At 36.9% G+C, this 18,700-nt stretch overlaps 1 protein-coding gene across 1 annotated transcript in view; it reads right to left on the bottom strand.

Annotated features, from left to right (window-relative positions):
* Positions 1–1,272: 1,272 nt before the first annotated feature.
* The window catches only part of KITLG (KIT ligand), a 90,986-nt gene continuing 73,558 nt past the window's right edge, over positions 1,273–18,700 (bottom strand). The window contains exons 7-10 of the mRNA XM_082255323.1: positions 7,557–7,672; positions 6,384–6,460; positions 5,247–5,307; positions 1,273–3,046 (exon numbers count right to left, since the gene is read on the bottom strand). Coding sequence (XP_082111449.1) covers positions 5,268–5,307; positions 6,384–6,460; positions 7,557–7,672 — 233 coding nt within the window. The 3' untranslated portion in view covers positions 1,273–3,046; positions 5,247–5,267. The remainder of the gene's footprint in view (positions 3,047–5,246; positions 5,308–6,383; positions 6,461–7,556; positions 7,673–18,700) is intronic.

Raw genomic sequence — 18,700 nt, 5'->3', positions numbered from 1 at the left:
TCTATAAAATGAATCACTGTGGCACCAAGCTTTAACTGTTGCAGCAATTGCAAATGATCTGTCGCAGATCTGCAAATAGCACATGTTTAAATTGCACACATGCTGTGACAGTTTAACTGCATTGATACATGTTCCCCTGTGTATTTTGGCGAAGAGTTTTATGATACTGAATATGTTATATCTTATAGTGACCCGTTTTGTATAAAATTAATGTGGTTCTTCTGCACTTTTCATGTACTATTTAATATAAAATGTTACCTTATGTTCATTGGTATAGTTCACCCCCAAATGCATCTTAAAAAAATCAATATACCCTACTTTTATGTATCAATGCTATTAAATGAAGTGTAAATTTTAATTTAGTGTCTTTGCCTTGATATATTGAACAAATACCCACTGTGCAAATTGCTTGCACAAAAAAACATTATTTGGCATTTCCTCTGCTATAGTAGTTTTAAGCACATAAATATGCTCCCCTTAGTGAAAAGCATGGTAATATTAAATGAAAGGGTGCTATTTGTCAAATTATGTCAATTTTCCTACAATTATTTACTGACATACACAAGTATAGGGAGATCAATTATGTCTACTATCACTGGTAAATAAGGTCCAATCGAGACTCAAAAGGACAAAGTGGTAATTTATTAACTGCATACATGGCCACCGTGGGTCCTGTTTGAGTAGTTGTGCCTATTTCTAACAAACAGTTTACAGTAAACAACCTATGATCCTTATGTCTTTATTGTGGAACAGCTAAGGAGAGAAAAATGAAAGCTCTAGTATACTATTTCAGACCTGTTGAAAACTTTCTTAAACCAGGTAGCAACCATTCACAGAATAATCCCAAAGCACTGTTTGCCTTAAAGCACAGGCTTTCTGCCAAATTGGATCTGAAGTTCTTTTGTTTTAGCTGGGCAAGCATTTTGAACATTAAATATTTAATTTAGATGAAGATCTTTTGCTCAAGTAATTGAAGAATTGAAGTGTATGGAAAAACGTCTACACTCATTATCAGATGGGGTGGTATCTCCTACTGTTAGTTTGACTTAAAGTGGAACTAAAGTCTTAACTTAAAAAACTGTGAGCAGGCAGGCTCTTAATTGTAGAAGAGACATGCAATGTCTCTTCTGCAATAAAAAAAAACCTACCTGCCTGTTCCTGCACAGCTTAGTTTACATTCCAGGACAGTGCCTGTGCGCCAGGATGACATGTGGAGTAATGTCATTCCACGCCAGCCAATCAAGAGGGCAAAGACCAACAAACGTAAAAAGCCAAGGAGAAGATGCCGGAGCCATCGAGAGATCTCGCACTGTTGAAGCAGATGTAAGTATTGGGACTTTTGTTCTGCTTTAATACTTATTATTATAAACTGAGAATAACCTTTCTTACTACTCCATATACCACAATTTCACTGACATGTGATATACATAGATAAAATGTATAGACCTATTTTTTTTCTTATATAAAAGCTGACCCTGCTTTAATTATAAAATTAAGAAAAAAATAATATTCAGTTATACACAGTTTATACATTTTCAATGAATAATGTTAACATGTAAGGTATTAGAAATGAGCCACCATCATAGAAATGCAGAATCCACACTAGAAGCAAGCCTATGGCCTGTGTGACGAGTACCCAACCATACCACTTGCCTAGCAAAAAAGAAAACTGTTTCATTTGTCTAAATGTTAACAGATCTAGAGATGAGAAACATGATTATATACATGGTAAAGACAAAAAATACATCAAGCCCACGCATACATTTCACATATCCAAAAAAAAAAAAAAAAAAAAACTCTTCATGAATGCAGTGATCTCAAGTTTAGAAAATATATAATTAATGTTGCTGAAAATAAAATGAACATAAGTTGGAGTAATAAGATTACCATGATTTCTTGCCAGTGTCAGCAAATACTGGGAGACGAATGTGTTAACAGATTCCAACAAAGCACTCCTGTTACTACTGGCATATGCTGTAAGATTAATTATTTATGATATGACATCAGGTTTGTAATAAAGTATTTAAGATCATAATTTCTACTATAGTAAATGGTTGCAATAAATAATTTAAACTTGGATATAAATACAGACCACTTAATTATGCCATTCAAGGCATAACTAAAATTATATATTTTTTCTTACATTCTTCTTGTCACCCTGCCCCACCATTAATTTTCCATGATACTTTACTGGGGAACATTATTGGTGGAGCATTCTTTGCATGGTTGACTTCAGGACTCTGTAGCTCACTAATGGAGTTAAACAGATTATGCCAGTCATATTATTTATAGTGATTTTATTAATTTATGCCTACCAGGCTCTTTAGCTATCATAATTACCAACTGAGCGTAAGTGGTATGTACTATAATACTTTATGTACAGAAATGTGCATCCAATATAAAAAAATATATTTATTATGTGAACTTAAAAAAAAATGATATATGCATATATCCTGACTCTTGTGCTGGTAGGAGAAGCACTGTTCTTATCTATTAAGGAAATTACCCTTTAAATCCTTTAGATGACTTGCTATGAAGAGTCTTCACACTACTGTCATTGGGTGCTGTTGTTCCATCATGGCTGATGTAGAGAAACAGTTTCCAAGGTGAAGAAGGATTAGTGGGAGTGTTTGCTTCCAAAGATTTTCTTTGAATTACAGTATATTTGGTGCTGAAATATAAGGAATCACTGGATTCTTCCAACATTTTTGTTACTTGATAGTCCAAAAGGTATTTTTCATTTTCAACTTGACAGTATAGCCTTTTGATCTCAGAGTTCCCCTGGAGCCTTTACTACTTTTACAGTAGTTATGGTGCTGTAACCTATGATCGCAGATGTCCTACAAGCTGAGCTCTTATTTTTAAGAAACAGTGTCCCCTTGCACAAAACAGTCCCATGAAGCACTTACTCTTGTAGGCTGTGTTAAATCAGGGCATAGTTTGAATTCATGTGTATCACAAAGGAGTCCAAATAAGTTTGTTGCAGCTCAAGAGTAAAAGAGTCTTTTCAACTGCTCCAGATAAATAGTGAACATAGTGCTGCCACCTGCAAAAGTAAAGTAAACACAGATTAACAATCCAAAAGGAGAAAAAGCTAGGGGTTGCTCATGAACGTAATCAGTAAATATGCCTTAGTGTATTAGGAATAAGGTTTAAACTACTCCAAGGCTCATGTGATATTGTAAAATTACAGTAAGTTATTTAATTTATATAGGCTGTAAAGGAAATTTGTACATCCTGTATATTATTGTATTATATTTTGAATGTATTGCACACAGCACTCATTGTGCACACAGCACTAATAATATTTTCATTACATGTTTGCATTCTTTTGAGTCCTGATTAGAATTAGCCTGCCTATGTTACGCCCCTTGTTACCATAAAAGTACAATTGTAATAATAATGTGATATCTATGTAATGTTGTGTATAAAAGCCTTTAATTGTGTCAAATAAAACAGAACAGTTATTTTGGAAAGATGCAGAGTGTATCTTTTTGTGTCTGTTCCCTACTGCAGTCGTTATTAATTTGGAACCACTAATCAATATGAGGATAGGAGTTGCCTACCTATAAAATGTCCAGAACATAGGCTAACAATTCTAAATGTCTGAAAGTATCCCATAGTGTGGCCAAAATGCACATTTGATGTAATGAGTCAAAGAGATTGTGTAAGTATTGGCATACCAGTGCACAATGAATTGCCATCCTCACAGAGGCATCCAAAATAGTGCAATTATCTCCCACATTTTGGTGTCTCTAAGGAAGGCTGGGTATATGCATTCTGCTTAGGTATAGTTTTCTGTATTATATATATAGTATATAGTTGGGGAACAAGACTTTGCTGACTTTTTTTAATCATCCATTAAATGCATTGTCCATTTGACTGTGATAGAAATATCAGATTCGTTTTCGGACAGTCCTAACACTCTACAAGCTAAATTACTGTTAACTGTGTTCTGTACAGATCAATCAATATTTTTGAGAGCATTTTACTTTATCCTTACTGATAATATCAGCCGTACAGCTTTTAATAGCATAAAAGTCATCCTTACATAGCACTGGGTTGCAATTTGAATTTTGAAGTCAGACGCACCATTATAAGATCCTTTTTAGATGAAGACAGAAATAGCTTTTGTTTTTTATGAATAATAATATTACTTTAATTGGAAAAAGAACATTTGACAAACCTTGTATTGTTTATTTAAATGTCCTGTTAAATTATACTGTGAATCAAACATTTGATTTTAATATACTGGATTATGCCACAGTGCGCTTCTTAAATCAGATTTGTGGATTAAATTAACGAATTATACATAATCAAGAACAAAACACCAAACATATTAAATGCTGGCGGGCAAGTGAGAATAGTTTCTCTTATGATCTTCATCACACATTAAAAGAAGTAGGCTGTCTGTTAGAGACTGCATGAGAAGTGATACAGCTTTAACTAATATCACATCAAAAGTACTTATAATACATATGCTCATGCATGAAAGCTATGCGGCTTTAGGGAGTACAATATGACCTCTTGCATAACAGTAAAAAGGAAATTTAGTGGTCACTGTTTAAAATTAAACAAAAAAAAAAACAGAAAACAATATATATTCTGTCAAGTAATTGTGCCTTGCTAAGCAAATTTTATTTAATTCACTGCAGTATACAGTGAAACAGATGGTTTTGCACTGTTCTTAAAGAGAACCTATGAGAACAAAAATATTAGAGCTGCCTTTAGCCTGGGGGTGCCAAACTGGCTTTACTGACCTGGACTGAAAATCAGAATATATATATTCTGTGTATGTATAGAAAAAGTATGCATATAAACAAAAGACACAATCACAACCAAAGATTTATTTTACAACAAAATCTTTCCTGAAGAAATATTTTATTTGGTAGGCTTTGAACTACAATAAGTAAACCTGAATGAACATGTTTTGTTCTGATCTAAGGTACTTGAATTCATGGTCTTAAGAATCAGGGACTGGAGGGATGTTTTTATCTACATCCATAATTTGTAAATGGAACAGAAAAGCAAACTAACTTTAATAAATCTAGCTTTGACTCAGGTCTCACAAAAATTTATTTGATCACATTATACAAAAAGTAAGCTGACTGGCAAACAGTCAGTGACCAGTGTCTTAATAGTTTATGAGCTGTATACACTTTTAACTAAAAATAACTAGTTCTGATATCAGACTAATGTGTAGAAAATCACATAACCTTACAATAAGTTAAAAAAAAAATACTTACTGGGAATTGCTGAAATAATATCTAAATTATAGAAACCTCTTTCGCTGTCTGATGCAGCATGCTAAAAAAAAAGAAAAAAAAGAAAATATTTTAATATACTAATTCAAGTTAAATATACACATTATTGTAAGATTCCAGATATACTTTCACTGAATAATCCCTGAATAAAGCACCTGTTCAATGGAAATAAGTGAAGGAGTAATAGACTGAGTCGCATCTGAAAACTTACATTATAGTTCATAAAAAAGACATTCCAAAACATTACACACATTTATAGTCTACTATGATATAAATAGCCTGTATAATATGCATTGACTTTAAAGTTTTAGATGTCAGTTTACATTTACAGATGGGAATGGGAAATCCCATTTTTACTGAATTTGCACATTTGTCATTCTTTGTATAATTTGACAGGACCTCTTAACCAAGAGATCCTGCAGAGGTATTAATTACCTCATATACAATGAAGCTTCTACATTACCAATAAAATATTATTAATATCATGCAACATATCGGGGCTCATGTAGGAACTGGCATGTCTCCCCTTTATGTCATAATGATGCTGATTTTTTAACCAGCAGTAACATTGCAAGAACATAAGGCTTCTCGGGTTTTAAGATTTGTTAAGGTTTGAGTACAGCATATTTCATATATGAAAATGTATGCTGCCCAATTAGGGCAGCTTTGGGTCAGCCACAGAGGAGCCTAGTCATAATTAAGTGGCATGTCTTGACATTCATGTTAGCATGTATTGCATTTGGCCTAAATTGAAAGTCCAGGTCTCAATAATTAGGACTTTCTTACGAAAGGGCCAACCTATCTTCATGTATGGATAGTCAACTGTCAAATCTGGCAATACTCTAATTATGACACTCTGGGGGAATTTACTAAAACTGCAGTAGACAGAATATTGAGCAGCTGTGCATAATAACCAATCAGCTTCTAACTTCAGCTTGTTCAGTTAAAAACAAGGAATAGAAAAAAATAGAAGCTGAATGGTTGCCATGAACAGTTGCTTCACATTCTACTTGCCCCAGTCTTAGTAAATTCCCCTCCTTGCATGTGTGTATCTATCAAGGACCATTTTATACTTAGAAGCAGACAGTATGTAGTAAAGTAAAGAAGAAAAAAACATACTTATTGAATTCATTAGTGTCTCTTTGATCAGTATGCATTTCAGATACTTCATTGGTTGATCTTCTTTGGTGTTTTAACTGAAAGAAACAATAAATACATGTTATGTATGCTATTATTGAGATTAACAGATATTTAATCTGATACTTGACATTAGGCTCATTACAAAGTCTTAATGCCAGAAAGAGGATTCTTATTTAAAAAAGAAAAAAGAAAAGTGATTTTCAGCTGAGTCCAATGAAATTTGAAAAGGCTGAAAATAAAGATCTTTATGCTTCTGTAAAGCTTTTTTATGAAAAGAAACGCTAAATTATATGTCACAGTCTAGGCTAGTATACTGGTATCCCCCTGAGGAAGACACGTGATCCCTGTGTCGTCACGAGTAGGGGAGGGGACAGGACGGACGGAGCGATACACTATTGTCTAGGTGAGGCTGTCAGCTATCGGTGCACGCTGTGGAGACCGGAGGCGCTGTGCAGTCTCTCCCACTATACCACCACAGTTTCCACCATTTACTTGATGCTATTGTCCAAGTGCATGTGTTGCACCTACAAATGTGAGTGAGATTTATCCACCTTTATTTAATAAAAGCTGATTGTTTAAGGATTTCATACACTATTGCAAGTCTTTTTGTTTGCATATATACTGCATTGATTGACGCTGCAACTCCTGTGAATGAGAGGAGCCCTGAAGGATATGGATGGATGATCTTTTTGGGATAACAATCTATGCTCTCTTTTTAAGGATTTGAGGTGAGCACCCATTCACAAGGGGGTGCACGGCTGGCTGTCCACTGTGACACTCTGGTCACTTCTCTCTGGGAGCACAGATCACTTTAGGATTACATTTTGGACTTTGTTTATTGGCTTTTTGCACTTTGCACACTGGACTTTTATATCTATATATTTTATATTTTCTCTTTTCTATGAGTATTATATTATATTATATTTATCACTTTATTAGCACTATTGGCACTTTAATAGTATGTCACATATAAATATTTTGGGTTTTTAATAATTTAAGCACAAATTAATTAATTTAATAATTTTTTATTTGCGCAACACTATATATTTATTTCAACTAGGCTAGTATACTACTCTCAATTCACATAATACTGTTACTACCTTTGCTACTACTAGAACCTATTAAATTCTATATATAGTGAGGACAGCTTACCTTCCAGCACATTACACCAAGAAAAAATCCAGCGACCGTACAGGCCATTGCTATAGATGCTATGCTAGTCCATGGTAATGATGAACTGCTGCTACTTTCACTTTTGTCTGTATATCCTGTAAATAAAAGTAATAATTATGATTAGTGGTATCCTTAAATATTTCTATAAAAATATGAGTAAATAAATGTAAAAAAATCTCATATCTAAGCAGTTATTTTTTTTTTTTTCAACAGCTCGTGTGTCAAGTGGCAGTGAAATCCACACACAGAAAATGCATATTTATTAAAGGATAAAGTAAGGTACAAAGGGTAGTCTTCATCTATGAACCTATATGAAAGAATTTTCATCAGTTCGGTCTAAGTAACTGATTTTTGATTGGTTGGTGTACATTGCTGCACAACAGCATTCTACCATTAATAAATAAATCCAACACAGTGGGGTTTATTTACTAAAGCTGGAGATTGCACAATCAGGCTTACTTCTGCATATAAACCAGCTTCTAACCTCAGCTTGTTCAATTCAACTTTAGCAATAAAACCTGGAAGCTGATTAGTTTCTGTGCAGAAGTGAGCCTGATTTTGGACTCTCTAACTTTAGTAAATACACCCCAGTATTATTGAATTTCTTTGCACAGAGCAGCGATTATGTGAAAACTACAATACAACATATCAGCAATACTGCATTGTGTTCATTGCTCTTCGCCTTTCTAAGCACACCTACAGATTCTCATGAAACACTTTTTGACATAACAGATAAGAATTCAACAGAAAATGAAAACTTTTTTGTAACTTCACTGTAAATTTAAAGAGATCCTATCATTTAAAGCAGAACTATACTCACCCTGGATCCAGCGATGCGACGTACCGGAGCTCCCCACTGGCTGCTGACTTCTTCAGGTGGCCGGCTTCCGGGTCTTGATCGTTGGCTGCTTACATTGGCCGGGCTCAGAGCCCAGGCTGAAGTTTTCTCTCTCATACCACCATAGGACTCCATGGATGTGCGGCACCAAGGACATTTCCTCTTTATATTGGCTGGGCTCAGAGCCCAGGCTGAGGTTGTCTCTCTCATACCACCATAGGACTCCATGGATGTGCGGCACCAGGGATCTTTCCTCTCTACATTGGCTGGGCTCAGAGCCCAGGCTGAGGTTGTCTCTCTCATACCACCATAGGACTCCATGGATGTGCGGCACCAGGGATCTTTCCTCTCTACATTGGCTGGGCTCAGAGCCCAGGCTGAGGTTTTCTCACTCATACCACCATAGGACTCCGTGGATGTGCGGCACCAGGGATATTTCCTCCCTACATTGGCTGGGCTCAGATCCCAGGCTGAGGTTGTCTCTCTCATACCACCATAGGACTCGTGGATGTACGGCAACAGGGATATTTCCTCTCTACATTGGCCGGGCTCAGAGCCCAGGCTGAGGTTGTCTCTCTCACACCAACATAGGATGCAGTGGATGTGCGGCACCAGGGATCTTTTCTCTCTACATTGGCTGGACTCAGAGCCAAGGCTGAGGTTGTCTCTCTCATACCACCATAGGACTCTGTGGGTTTGTGGCACCAGGGATCTTTCCTCTCTACATTGGCCTGGTGGGGGTGAAATCACTCCCGTGGATGCGAGGGATTGCAGCCAGCTTTGGCATTGCCAAATTTCTACAGTGAGCGGAATGTGCGCAGCTTACTGTACAGGGGCTGACAGGCAGGTAAGTAACAATAATGCAGAAAAGACAAAGCCTCTCTCTTCTGCATTTAAAATCCTGCCTGTTTGCCAATATTTTTCTTTTCTCTTTGGCTAAAGTTCCACAATGATCATATGGATTAAGATTTGTCAGAAATTACACTTCTTTGATTGTAAGACTACGCTACGGATTACAGCTCTATGTCCTTCGTGATATGAAACAAGAAATCATAATCATTGACTATAGACCAATTTTGCCCCAATGCATCTGAGACAAAACGCTGCATCAATTGGTATAAGTAATAAAAGTGTTTTTTCTTTATTGTTAGAAAAAATTCAAACTTTTATTCTTCAACTGTCAAGCAGATGTTCAGGTTTGAATCTAAATGGAGGTTCTAAAGCAAAACAGCAGTGCATTTCTAACACACATGGAAAATTTGGCAACACACTTGGATAAATGAAGCCAAAGTTAGAATTGTGCATTCTAAATTAATTACAATACTACATCAGGTAGTTTGCTGTACTCATGTGTTATTAACAAGGTCTATGTGCTATAAAGGTATCACACGAGGAATATCCAAAATGTAAGTTTAAGTAAACATTTGCTCCTAAAAGTTTTGTGCTTGGCAGTTCACACATTTTTGCATAGGAACCAAATGACGTACTTTTCACCTGCTGACAACATTTTGAGATAAAACAACATAGCTAGAAGTACAGCTGACACATTCATATTCATAAATTATCAAAATCTGGCCAAATGATCTGAAGTTATACAATTAATATATCCATGTACAGCTCTGTGCAGTCTCTTTCTCTGCAATCAGTTAAAATATGTCATGATATCATGTAAAAAATGTAGCAAAATCTAAACCTTCTGCAACCTAATGATACCCTTGTTTATTCAAAGATTACACACATAACAGGCTAAAAAGACTCTTGTTGAAATTCTAAAACACCTAAGGCATTTTTGAAGCAATATGATTCAAAAGTCCACCCAGTATCAATGTAAAAAATCTTGCATTCCAAACTTGGAGTTACCCTCATCCAGATAATGCTTGCAGAGTCAGTTTATTTTGATTAAAGAAGAAGGGAAGTAAGAATTTGAATGCACAATATTATATTAAGCCATATGACTTAATTGTCCTCTTGCAGAAAAAAAAATGAATTTTTGCTTGCACGACATGATTAAATGATGGAAATCAGCAGAGTTTCATCTCATTCACTAAACTAAGAGAAAAATCTCTTCCAAAGTGAACAGCATAGTTGCCTTTAGTCAACCCCATAGTTCCGTTTTACAGCAATTCTGAATGGTTTAGTTCTAAATCTTTAATATTAATTTATTGACATCATTTTTATATCTGAAAACATCCTGAGCTAATTGAGCTTACTAGAAAATACATCATGAAGCTTTTGTTGCAAAATAATGTTTAGAGTGGATTTAAAGGAATATGTTATTTAATTATTAACATTGCATGGTTTATTTTCTGTACAGAAAACCTTGCTTCTCAACTAATACACACATCATTAAAAAAAAAAAAAAAATGTACTTGCTCTGTCAACACAAAGCTATCCAAAAATGTTAAAATTGTAATTAATAAAAAAACTGAATAAACAATCTAGGAAGCCCACTAAAATGCTTAACCTGATTTTGTTTTAAATGTCAGGACAAGGTCTTCTTGCACCCAAGGCAAAGATACAGAAGTGTGCCCTCCATCACTACAAAGACCAACACATATTTAATTTAAGTACCTGACCTCTGGAAGATTTTACCCCCTTCATGACCAGAGCATTTTTTTGCTATTCAGCATTGTGCTACTTTCATTGATAATTGCGCAGTCATGCAACACTGTATGCCAATTAAATTTACAACTTTTTTTTACACGAATAGAGCTTTCTTTTGGTGGTATGTAATCACCACTAGGTTTTTATTTTTTGCAATATAAAAAGACATAACATTTTCAAAAAAAAAAAAAAACCTCAATATTTTTAATTTTGTGCTATAAAACATATCCAATAAAAAATTTGTAAAATCGAATTGCAAACATTGGTGTTAAAAAAAACTAATCAGGATTAACTATTGATTTTATTCTGCCATGTGTCCCTTTTATAATGAAACTAAAATCATGATTCTGGTACAACGCATTTTTTCTTCAAATTTTGCACAATAATAAGGAATTAATGCAAATTTTAAAAAAGTGTATATACATATAAAATAAAAATTAGGATTTACTAAAGGTAAATAAGGGGGCTTTTTTTATTTACACCTAACAGGAATCACAAATAACTGCAAAACAGGACCCAGGCTGTCAAACTGATAGATGAGTCCTGAAGATTACACAGGGAATACGCAGCTTTCCCTGTGCGATTATCAAAGCTCCATGACAGCCAGCACTGTGCTCTGTTTATCTAGAGCACATAGTGGGGTTGATTTACTAAAACTGGAGAGTGCAAAATCTGAAAGAAAATGACATATATGTTTCCCCTAGTTTTTAGACGCGATACCTTTTGCGTAAACCAATCAATACACTTATTGGGATTTTTTTCTACTGAAAATATGTAGAAGATTACAAATTGGCCTTAAATGATGAAAAAATTAGATTTTTTTTTTTTTTATTGGGATTGTTATATAGCAGAAAGTAAAAAATATTTTTTTTTTCAGAATTGTCGCTCTTTTTTTGTTTATAGCTCAAAAAAAAAAAAAAATAGCTCAGGTGATCGAATACCACCAAAAGAAAGCTCTATTTGTGGGAAAAAAAGGACTCAAATTGTATTGGGGTACAGTATCGCACGGCTGCGCAATTGTCAGGTATAATAACAAAGTGCCGTATTACAAAAAATGCCTTGGTCATTAAGGAGGTAAATCCTTCGTGCGCAGAAGTGGTTAAGGGGATAAAACTTTTTTTTTTTTGCCCAGACATACACTTTAACCACTTAAGGTCCACCCTATTGCAGTTTTAATGCTACAGGACAGCACCTCTGCACTGGATCAGGTATACAATATATACACGATATGGCAATTCTGAGTAACAGGCGCAAATGTGAGGAGCTGATGGGGGGGTACTGCGGACTTGATGTCCGCTGGCACCTGACGATTGTTCGGTACAGAGGCAGAATGGGGGTCTGCCCATGTAAACAAGACAGATCGCCATTCTGTCAGGAGGGAAAACATGGATCCTGCGTCTCTGCAAAGCAGGGACAAGGATCCATGTCTTCCACTAGTAAAAGCACCTCCCACAGTACACAAAAACACTGGCAAGGCACACAGTTAACCCTTTGGTCACCCCTGATGTTAACCCCTCCTCAGCCAGTGTCATTAGTACAGTGAGAGTGAAAAATTTTTTTTAGCACTGATCACTGTATTAGTGTCACTGGTCCCCAAAAAGAGCCACAAGCGTCAGTTAGTGTCAGAATGTCTGCCGCAATTTAGCATTCCTGCTATAAGTCACTGATTGCCGCCATCACCAGTAAAAATAAATAAAAATGTAAAAAAATTAAATAAAAATATCCAATAGTTTGTAGACGCTATAACTTTTGTGCAAACCAATTAATATACACTTATTGGGAGAACTTTTACCCAAAATATGTAGCAGAATACATATTGGCCTAAATTGATGAAGACATTTGATTTTTTAAATTTTTTATTGGATATGTTTTATAGCAGAAAGTAAAAAAATATAGTTTTTTTTTTATTTTTTTCAAAATTGTCAGTCTTTTTGTTTATAGTGAAAAAAATAAAAAAATGGAGAGGTGATCAAATACCAGCAAAAGAAAGCTCTATTAGTGGGGGGAAAAAAAGACAAATTTGTTTTGGGTAGGGTCGCACGACCGCACAATTGTCAGTTAAAGTAACGCAGTGCTGTATCGTGAAAAATGGCCTGGTCATGAAGGGGGGTAAATCTTCTGGAGGTGAAGTGGGTATGTTTTGATTTTAGTTTAGTCTCTTGTTTTGTCATTTTGATTCTTGAAATAACTTATAAGGAAGTGGTCTGGACAATGACTGCAAGTAAAAATACTTGATGGAATGATGTCACCAATCACCAGGAATGTCTACACTTTGACTTTTCTGTTCTTAATACTTCTCTATTTGCCCACCTTCTGATCTAAATATAAATCTTTTGGATTGATGCCTGGCTAAAAACTATTACATTTACTGTATATTTAGTCCCGGTTATTATATATACGATCCGGGAACCCTGCGATTCCACTGCGGGTCCCCGCATCGCATTCAACTCGCAGGCAGTTGACACTGCCATATGCGAATCACTGGGGGTGTCAATACAAAGTTAATGACACCCCCAGATCAGTTCACATATCACAGTGCAAACTGTCAGTTCAGACATGAATCGGATCGCAAAGGTGTGAACACCCATGCAATCTGGTTCTGCCGCGGACCCAAAAAAGGGTCCTGTGCGTATTGTGTCGGAATGTGATGCAAATTCAGCCATACAATCTGTATGGCTGAATTTACATTGCAAAGACATTGCGTGCGATTTTCAGAGCAGGGTGCTGCGAATCCCATGCAATGTCTGTCATCGCTATAGTTTGAGCCGGGACTCACTGTATTATTCCTGTTGAACTGTATTTGTAAAGTACAAAACAACAAAAGCTATATTGAAAAAAAGCAATCATTTATGCAACATGTGCTTTAGGCCCCTTTTACACGGGCTTCCCGATCAGGTCCACCTGTCAGTTTTTCAGGCGGACCTGATTGGACACTCCATGTACCTCTATGGAGCAGGGGATGTCAGTGGTGATATGTCCGCTGACACCCGCTGCTATCCGATCCAATCCTGTCCGTGAAATCCTATTTTCGGATCGGATTGGATGAAAACGGACAGGCGGTCCGTTTTCATCCGACCCCCCATAGAGGAGAGCTGGGCTCTGACAGGTCCGTCTCTACAAAGTAAGCAGAGACCGAGCTGTCATCCACCTGCACAGAGGGGAACGGCAGATCGATCCCCGCTGAGCAAAACGGAGTCTGCCGGGTGGAAAGCCCATGTGAAAGGACCCTTACCGTGTGACGCTCTAAAAAGGACCAGAACCAAAAAAAATATACCAAACATAGCAGTTAGATGGGAGATACAACTATGGCATTACTTTCCATTCTTTCCAGCTTGGATTCAGTGTAAATATTTTATAAATAAGATTAATCGTTATAAAAGATTTCCAGTTATGATGTAAAGTAAGAAAGAGAAACAAAAGGAAAAAAAAATACAAACTTTGAAGTATCTGAAGTAGACCAAATGTCTCTTTATTTAGAATGTGAAAGGTAGAGTGTATACTGTATAGTACAAGAATATGCAACAATGTAAATATTTGGAGTAGGATAATCTGATATGGAACACTGCCTATTGAACTGTATAACATTAGAATACTTAATATAAATATCAATAAATTCAAGTGCTTCGCAGACATGTTAAAATTGTTTTCTGCAGCAGGTACTTTGTGAAAAATGGTGTTGGCAAGAATGATTAAGCTGAACCAGTTTGAAAATAGTTTGCTGGCTGAGTTTAACTGAAGAGTCGTGGTGATAGAGAAGTCCATAAACTTCATCCAGTTTTACAAAAGAATTACATTCAAGGCATGCCGCAAATGAGAACTGTCACAGCTGCTTGTGCTCTCAGTCATAATGTCAAGCCATCAAATGGCTGGTGTCATAACTGATCACAGTACAATGCCAGGGCAACTGCAGATCAAAGAGAAGCCAAGATGGCAGCTTACTTGGCTGTAAAGGATAGGAGGGTTTAGTGCTTCTTTAAAGTATATATCACACCTAACTATGGACTTCTCTAATTTGCTCCTCTTTGCTTTGCTACATTACACTGAAAACTTTTTTTTTTTTTTAATATCTGTTTGATATTTGCAAAACAAAATGTTAACCACTTCAATACCAGGCACTTTCACCCCCTTCCTGCCCAGGCCAATTTTCAGCTTTCAGCGCTGTCACACTTTGAGTGACAAATGCTCGGTCATGCTACACTGTACCCATATGAATTTTTTTATAATTTTTTTCCCACAATTAGAGCTTTCTTTTGGTGGTATTTAATCTCCGCTGTTTTTTTTATTTTTTACAAAAAAAGAAAAAAGACAGAACATTTTGAAAAAAAAGTTTTTCTTATTTTCTGTGAGTAAATTTTGAAAATAAGTAATTTTTCTCCTTCACTGATGTGTGCTGATGAAACAGCACTGATGGGCACTGACAGGCTGCACTGATGAGCACTGATGTGGTGGCACTGATGAGGTGGCGCTTATGGGCACTGATGAGGAGGTACTAATATGCCACACTGATGGGCACTGATAGGTGGCCCTGATAGGCGGCACTAATGAGCACTGATAGGTGGCACTGATTGGCACTGAAAGGTGGCACTGGTGGGCACTGAGAGGCGTCACTGATGGGCACTGAAAGGTGGCACTGAGAGACGGCACTGATGGGCACTGATAGACGGGCGCCACTGATGGGCAGCACTGAGAGGCAGCACTGACGGATGGCACTAGCAACACAGCGCGGCCATGATCACCGCACTGCGTACCCCCACAGGCGCATGAGAGAGGCTGTCCTGGTGCGCCATCATATGGCGGCGTCCCAGAACGAGAGCCGCACCGCTCCACTGTCATTCCACTGTCATTTGATGGTGGGCAGGCGGTAAGTAGTTAATTTTGTCAGAAATTCTGAGCTGTCCTGTGTCCTCTTCAGCTCCATGCACATCTCCCTTGGCAGAAAATAAAATGCTCATATACAGTGTTTTTTTGTACATAGTTTAGACAAGTTTAGGAGACTTTTGTGTTTTTTTTTTCTGCCAGAAAGCTCCAATCAGAAATGCAAACCAGAAGGGTTTTTTTGTCCTGCCTCTAAACGTTGAGCTTAAAATATGCCTGTAATCGTCCTAATGGGCATGGACACATAGGATAACATTGAGTGACTTCTACAGACAGAACACAAAACTCCTATAGTAGCAGTGATTTTTAAGCCAGTGTGCATGGAGCTTTCCTGTGATAGCAAAAAATAACTTAGCCGGGCTGACATTATGGCTGTATGATGTCAGTCCAAAACAGAAAATTAGGGGCTGAGTGCATTTTGGTAGATCAACATGTATTTTCCTGTTCTCTTTAAAAGGATAAAACATGGGAAAACCCTGAATGTATTACATACTGTATGTTTTTTTTTTATTCTTTTTTTCTGACACTGATACTCATTTAAAAATGCTTTTTTTAAAAAAATCCTACCTTAAATATTCTGTCCCTGATCTTTGACCATTACCTTGAACCTAACAGTAACTCTAACACTTTTTTTTTTTTTTTTCCCTAGCAAGGAGGGAAGATTCAATGTGAAAAAAAAAAAAAAACACAGGGGCAAGCTGCACAGTGACTAATCACTGTAATAACCAATCAGAGGCTCGCACAGAGATCAGGCTATCAGGAACCAGGACTCTCAGTTCCGGATCATTAGTACAAGACCCAGGTCTCTTGGTGAGAGCCCAGGTTCTCTGTGCTGTGAGTGGGATGTGCATCGTGCTCCCAGCACAAACACATATAGGTGCATGTAGTTCACCCCTTGAAAGCAATAAAGTTCATTAAAAAAAAAAATTGAAGTTACTTAAATAAATAAATAAAGAATTTCCCATGCTCACGCACATGTAGGTTCTGCATGCATATGTAAACCATGATCGCACCACACATGTGAGGCATTGTTGCAAACGTCAGAGTGAGTGCTGCAGCTCCCTCCCCATCACCATTTTAAATCTTGGTGTTGGGAAAAGCTGCCAGAGTCATGCTGATAACAGAGGAACCAGGTAGCAGAGATAAATGGCACTCAGAGCTTTGGAGAGAGACAAGTACAGTACACGGTATTGAAGGATATGCTTTTTCATATTTCATGTCTGAGGTTTACAATCACTTTTAAGTGAGTTAAAAATATTTCTAACTTCAATTTTTACTTTGATGTCTGTGACTGTTGTCAAATAAATTAATATTTTCATTTCATAATATAAGTAATTTATATGTCTTGGGGCAAATTCATTTAGCGTGCTCATTCTTGTGTGTTTTAATGGAATCCAGCGTATAATGAGAGGAATGGGAAATGTGGCAGCCACTTGGGGAGTTCACTCTTTCCCAAGTATTTCAAAGACCGGGGGCCCCTGTGTATTAAAGTGGATTTCCACTAACATCTTATTATTAAACAATACAAAAGTCTTCAACAATTGTATTGTATTGCATGTACTGTTGATAAATTAAAGATATATAGGATGCATTTTATACCAGGATTTATTGGTAATGTTATCTACAGCCTTAAACCATGTCTAGGCCGCTATACTCTAGCACTGTCTTACATAGCCTGCTTTTGTGAAGAGTCACACTGTGATCACACTGTGATTACCGACCATTCCTGTGCGGTGCATTTTTTTTAATTTGAATGGACTGCAAAATGCACCAGACTGCACAAAAAGTCGTGTTTATACCAGTTTTAAAAACGCACTGCATCAAACTGCATGATACTGTGGTACTATGCAAGTTGGTGCTCTCAAACACTTTGCGTTTGCGATCTGCATTTGGGGTGCCAATAACAATACATTGGCATCCAGATGCAGATTGCAAATGGGCACCACATTCATCTGCGGTGTGGGAAACGCAAATGGAACGTGCCTTTTCTGCACTGCCTTCTGGTGTAGCCTGGCCCTATGCAACAAAGGTTATTGCCAGGTCAGGTTACAATTATTAATTATTACTACTGAGAGACAGAACACAAGTGCTATACTAACTAGCATGTGTGAGATATCCCTGGCCAAAGAAAGATGGACCATACCTTATGCACCAACCTGATAGTGATACAATAAAAAAGCAGGCTTTTGCTAGCACAATGGGGTATTCAAAGGGAAAAGGGAGTCACCTTATTCACTAATATTCACTTTGCAAAGTGAGCATACAGCTTTCAAAGTAAATAGCTTGTATTCATTTTGTAAATCAACCCCTTTGTGTCAGCTGATTCATTGAAAACAATGCTCTCCCTGTGTGACCAATAGCTCATCACCCTATTTTGTATTAGATATATTGCAATAAATCACCTAGAGCTCCCCTCTAGTGATTATTCAACAAATATCTATACATTTTAAACAATAAAAACAAGGAACAGCAAATTTGTAAAAGTTTGAAAGTCACATAAGTCAATAAAAATGATAAAAAAATTCAAATAAATGGTAAAAAATGATTTTCTGCTATTTCTGTAACACCGCATTCACACTGGTACGACTTGGACCGCGACTTGTCAGCCTGACAAGTCGCGGTCCTCAAGCTCCCATTGTGTAGTATAGGAGCCGTTCTAATAGGAGCGACACAAGTCGCTCCGAATTAGAAAAAGGGTCCTGTACTACTTCGGGGCGACCTGGAGGCGACTTGCATAGACTTCCATTATGTGAAGTCCGTGCAAGTCGCGCCGAAGTCGCGCTGCACGCGGCTTCACAGGTCGCCC

Source organism: Pelophylax lessonae, assembly GCF_965119305.1.
Source record: "Pelophylax lessonae genome assembly, chromosome: 4".
In the NCBI taxonomy this organism is placed as follows: domain Eukaryota; kingdom Metazoa; phylum Chordata; class Amphibia; order Anura; family Ranidae; genus Pelophylax; species Pelophylax lessonae.
The sequence above is the reverse complement of the archived record's forward strand: the minus strand, read 5'-3'. Positions and strand labels throughout refer to the sequence as shown.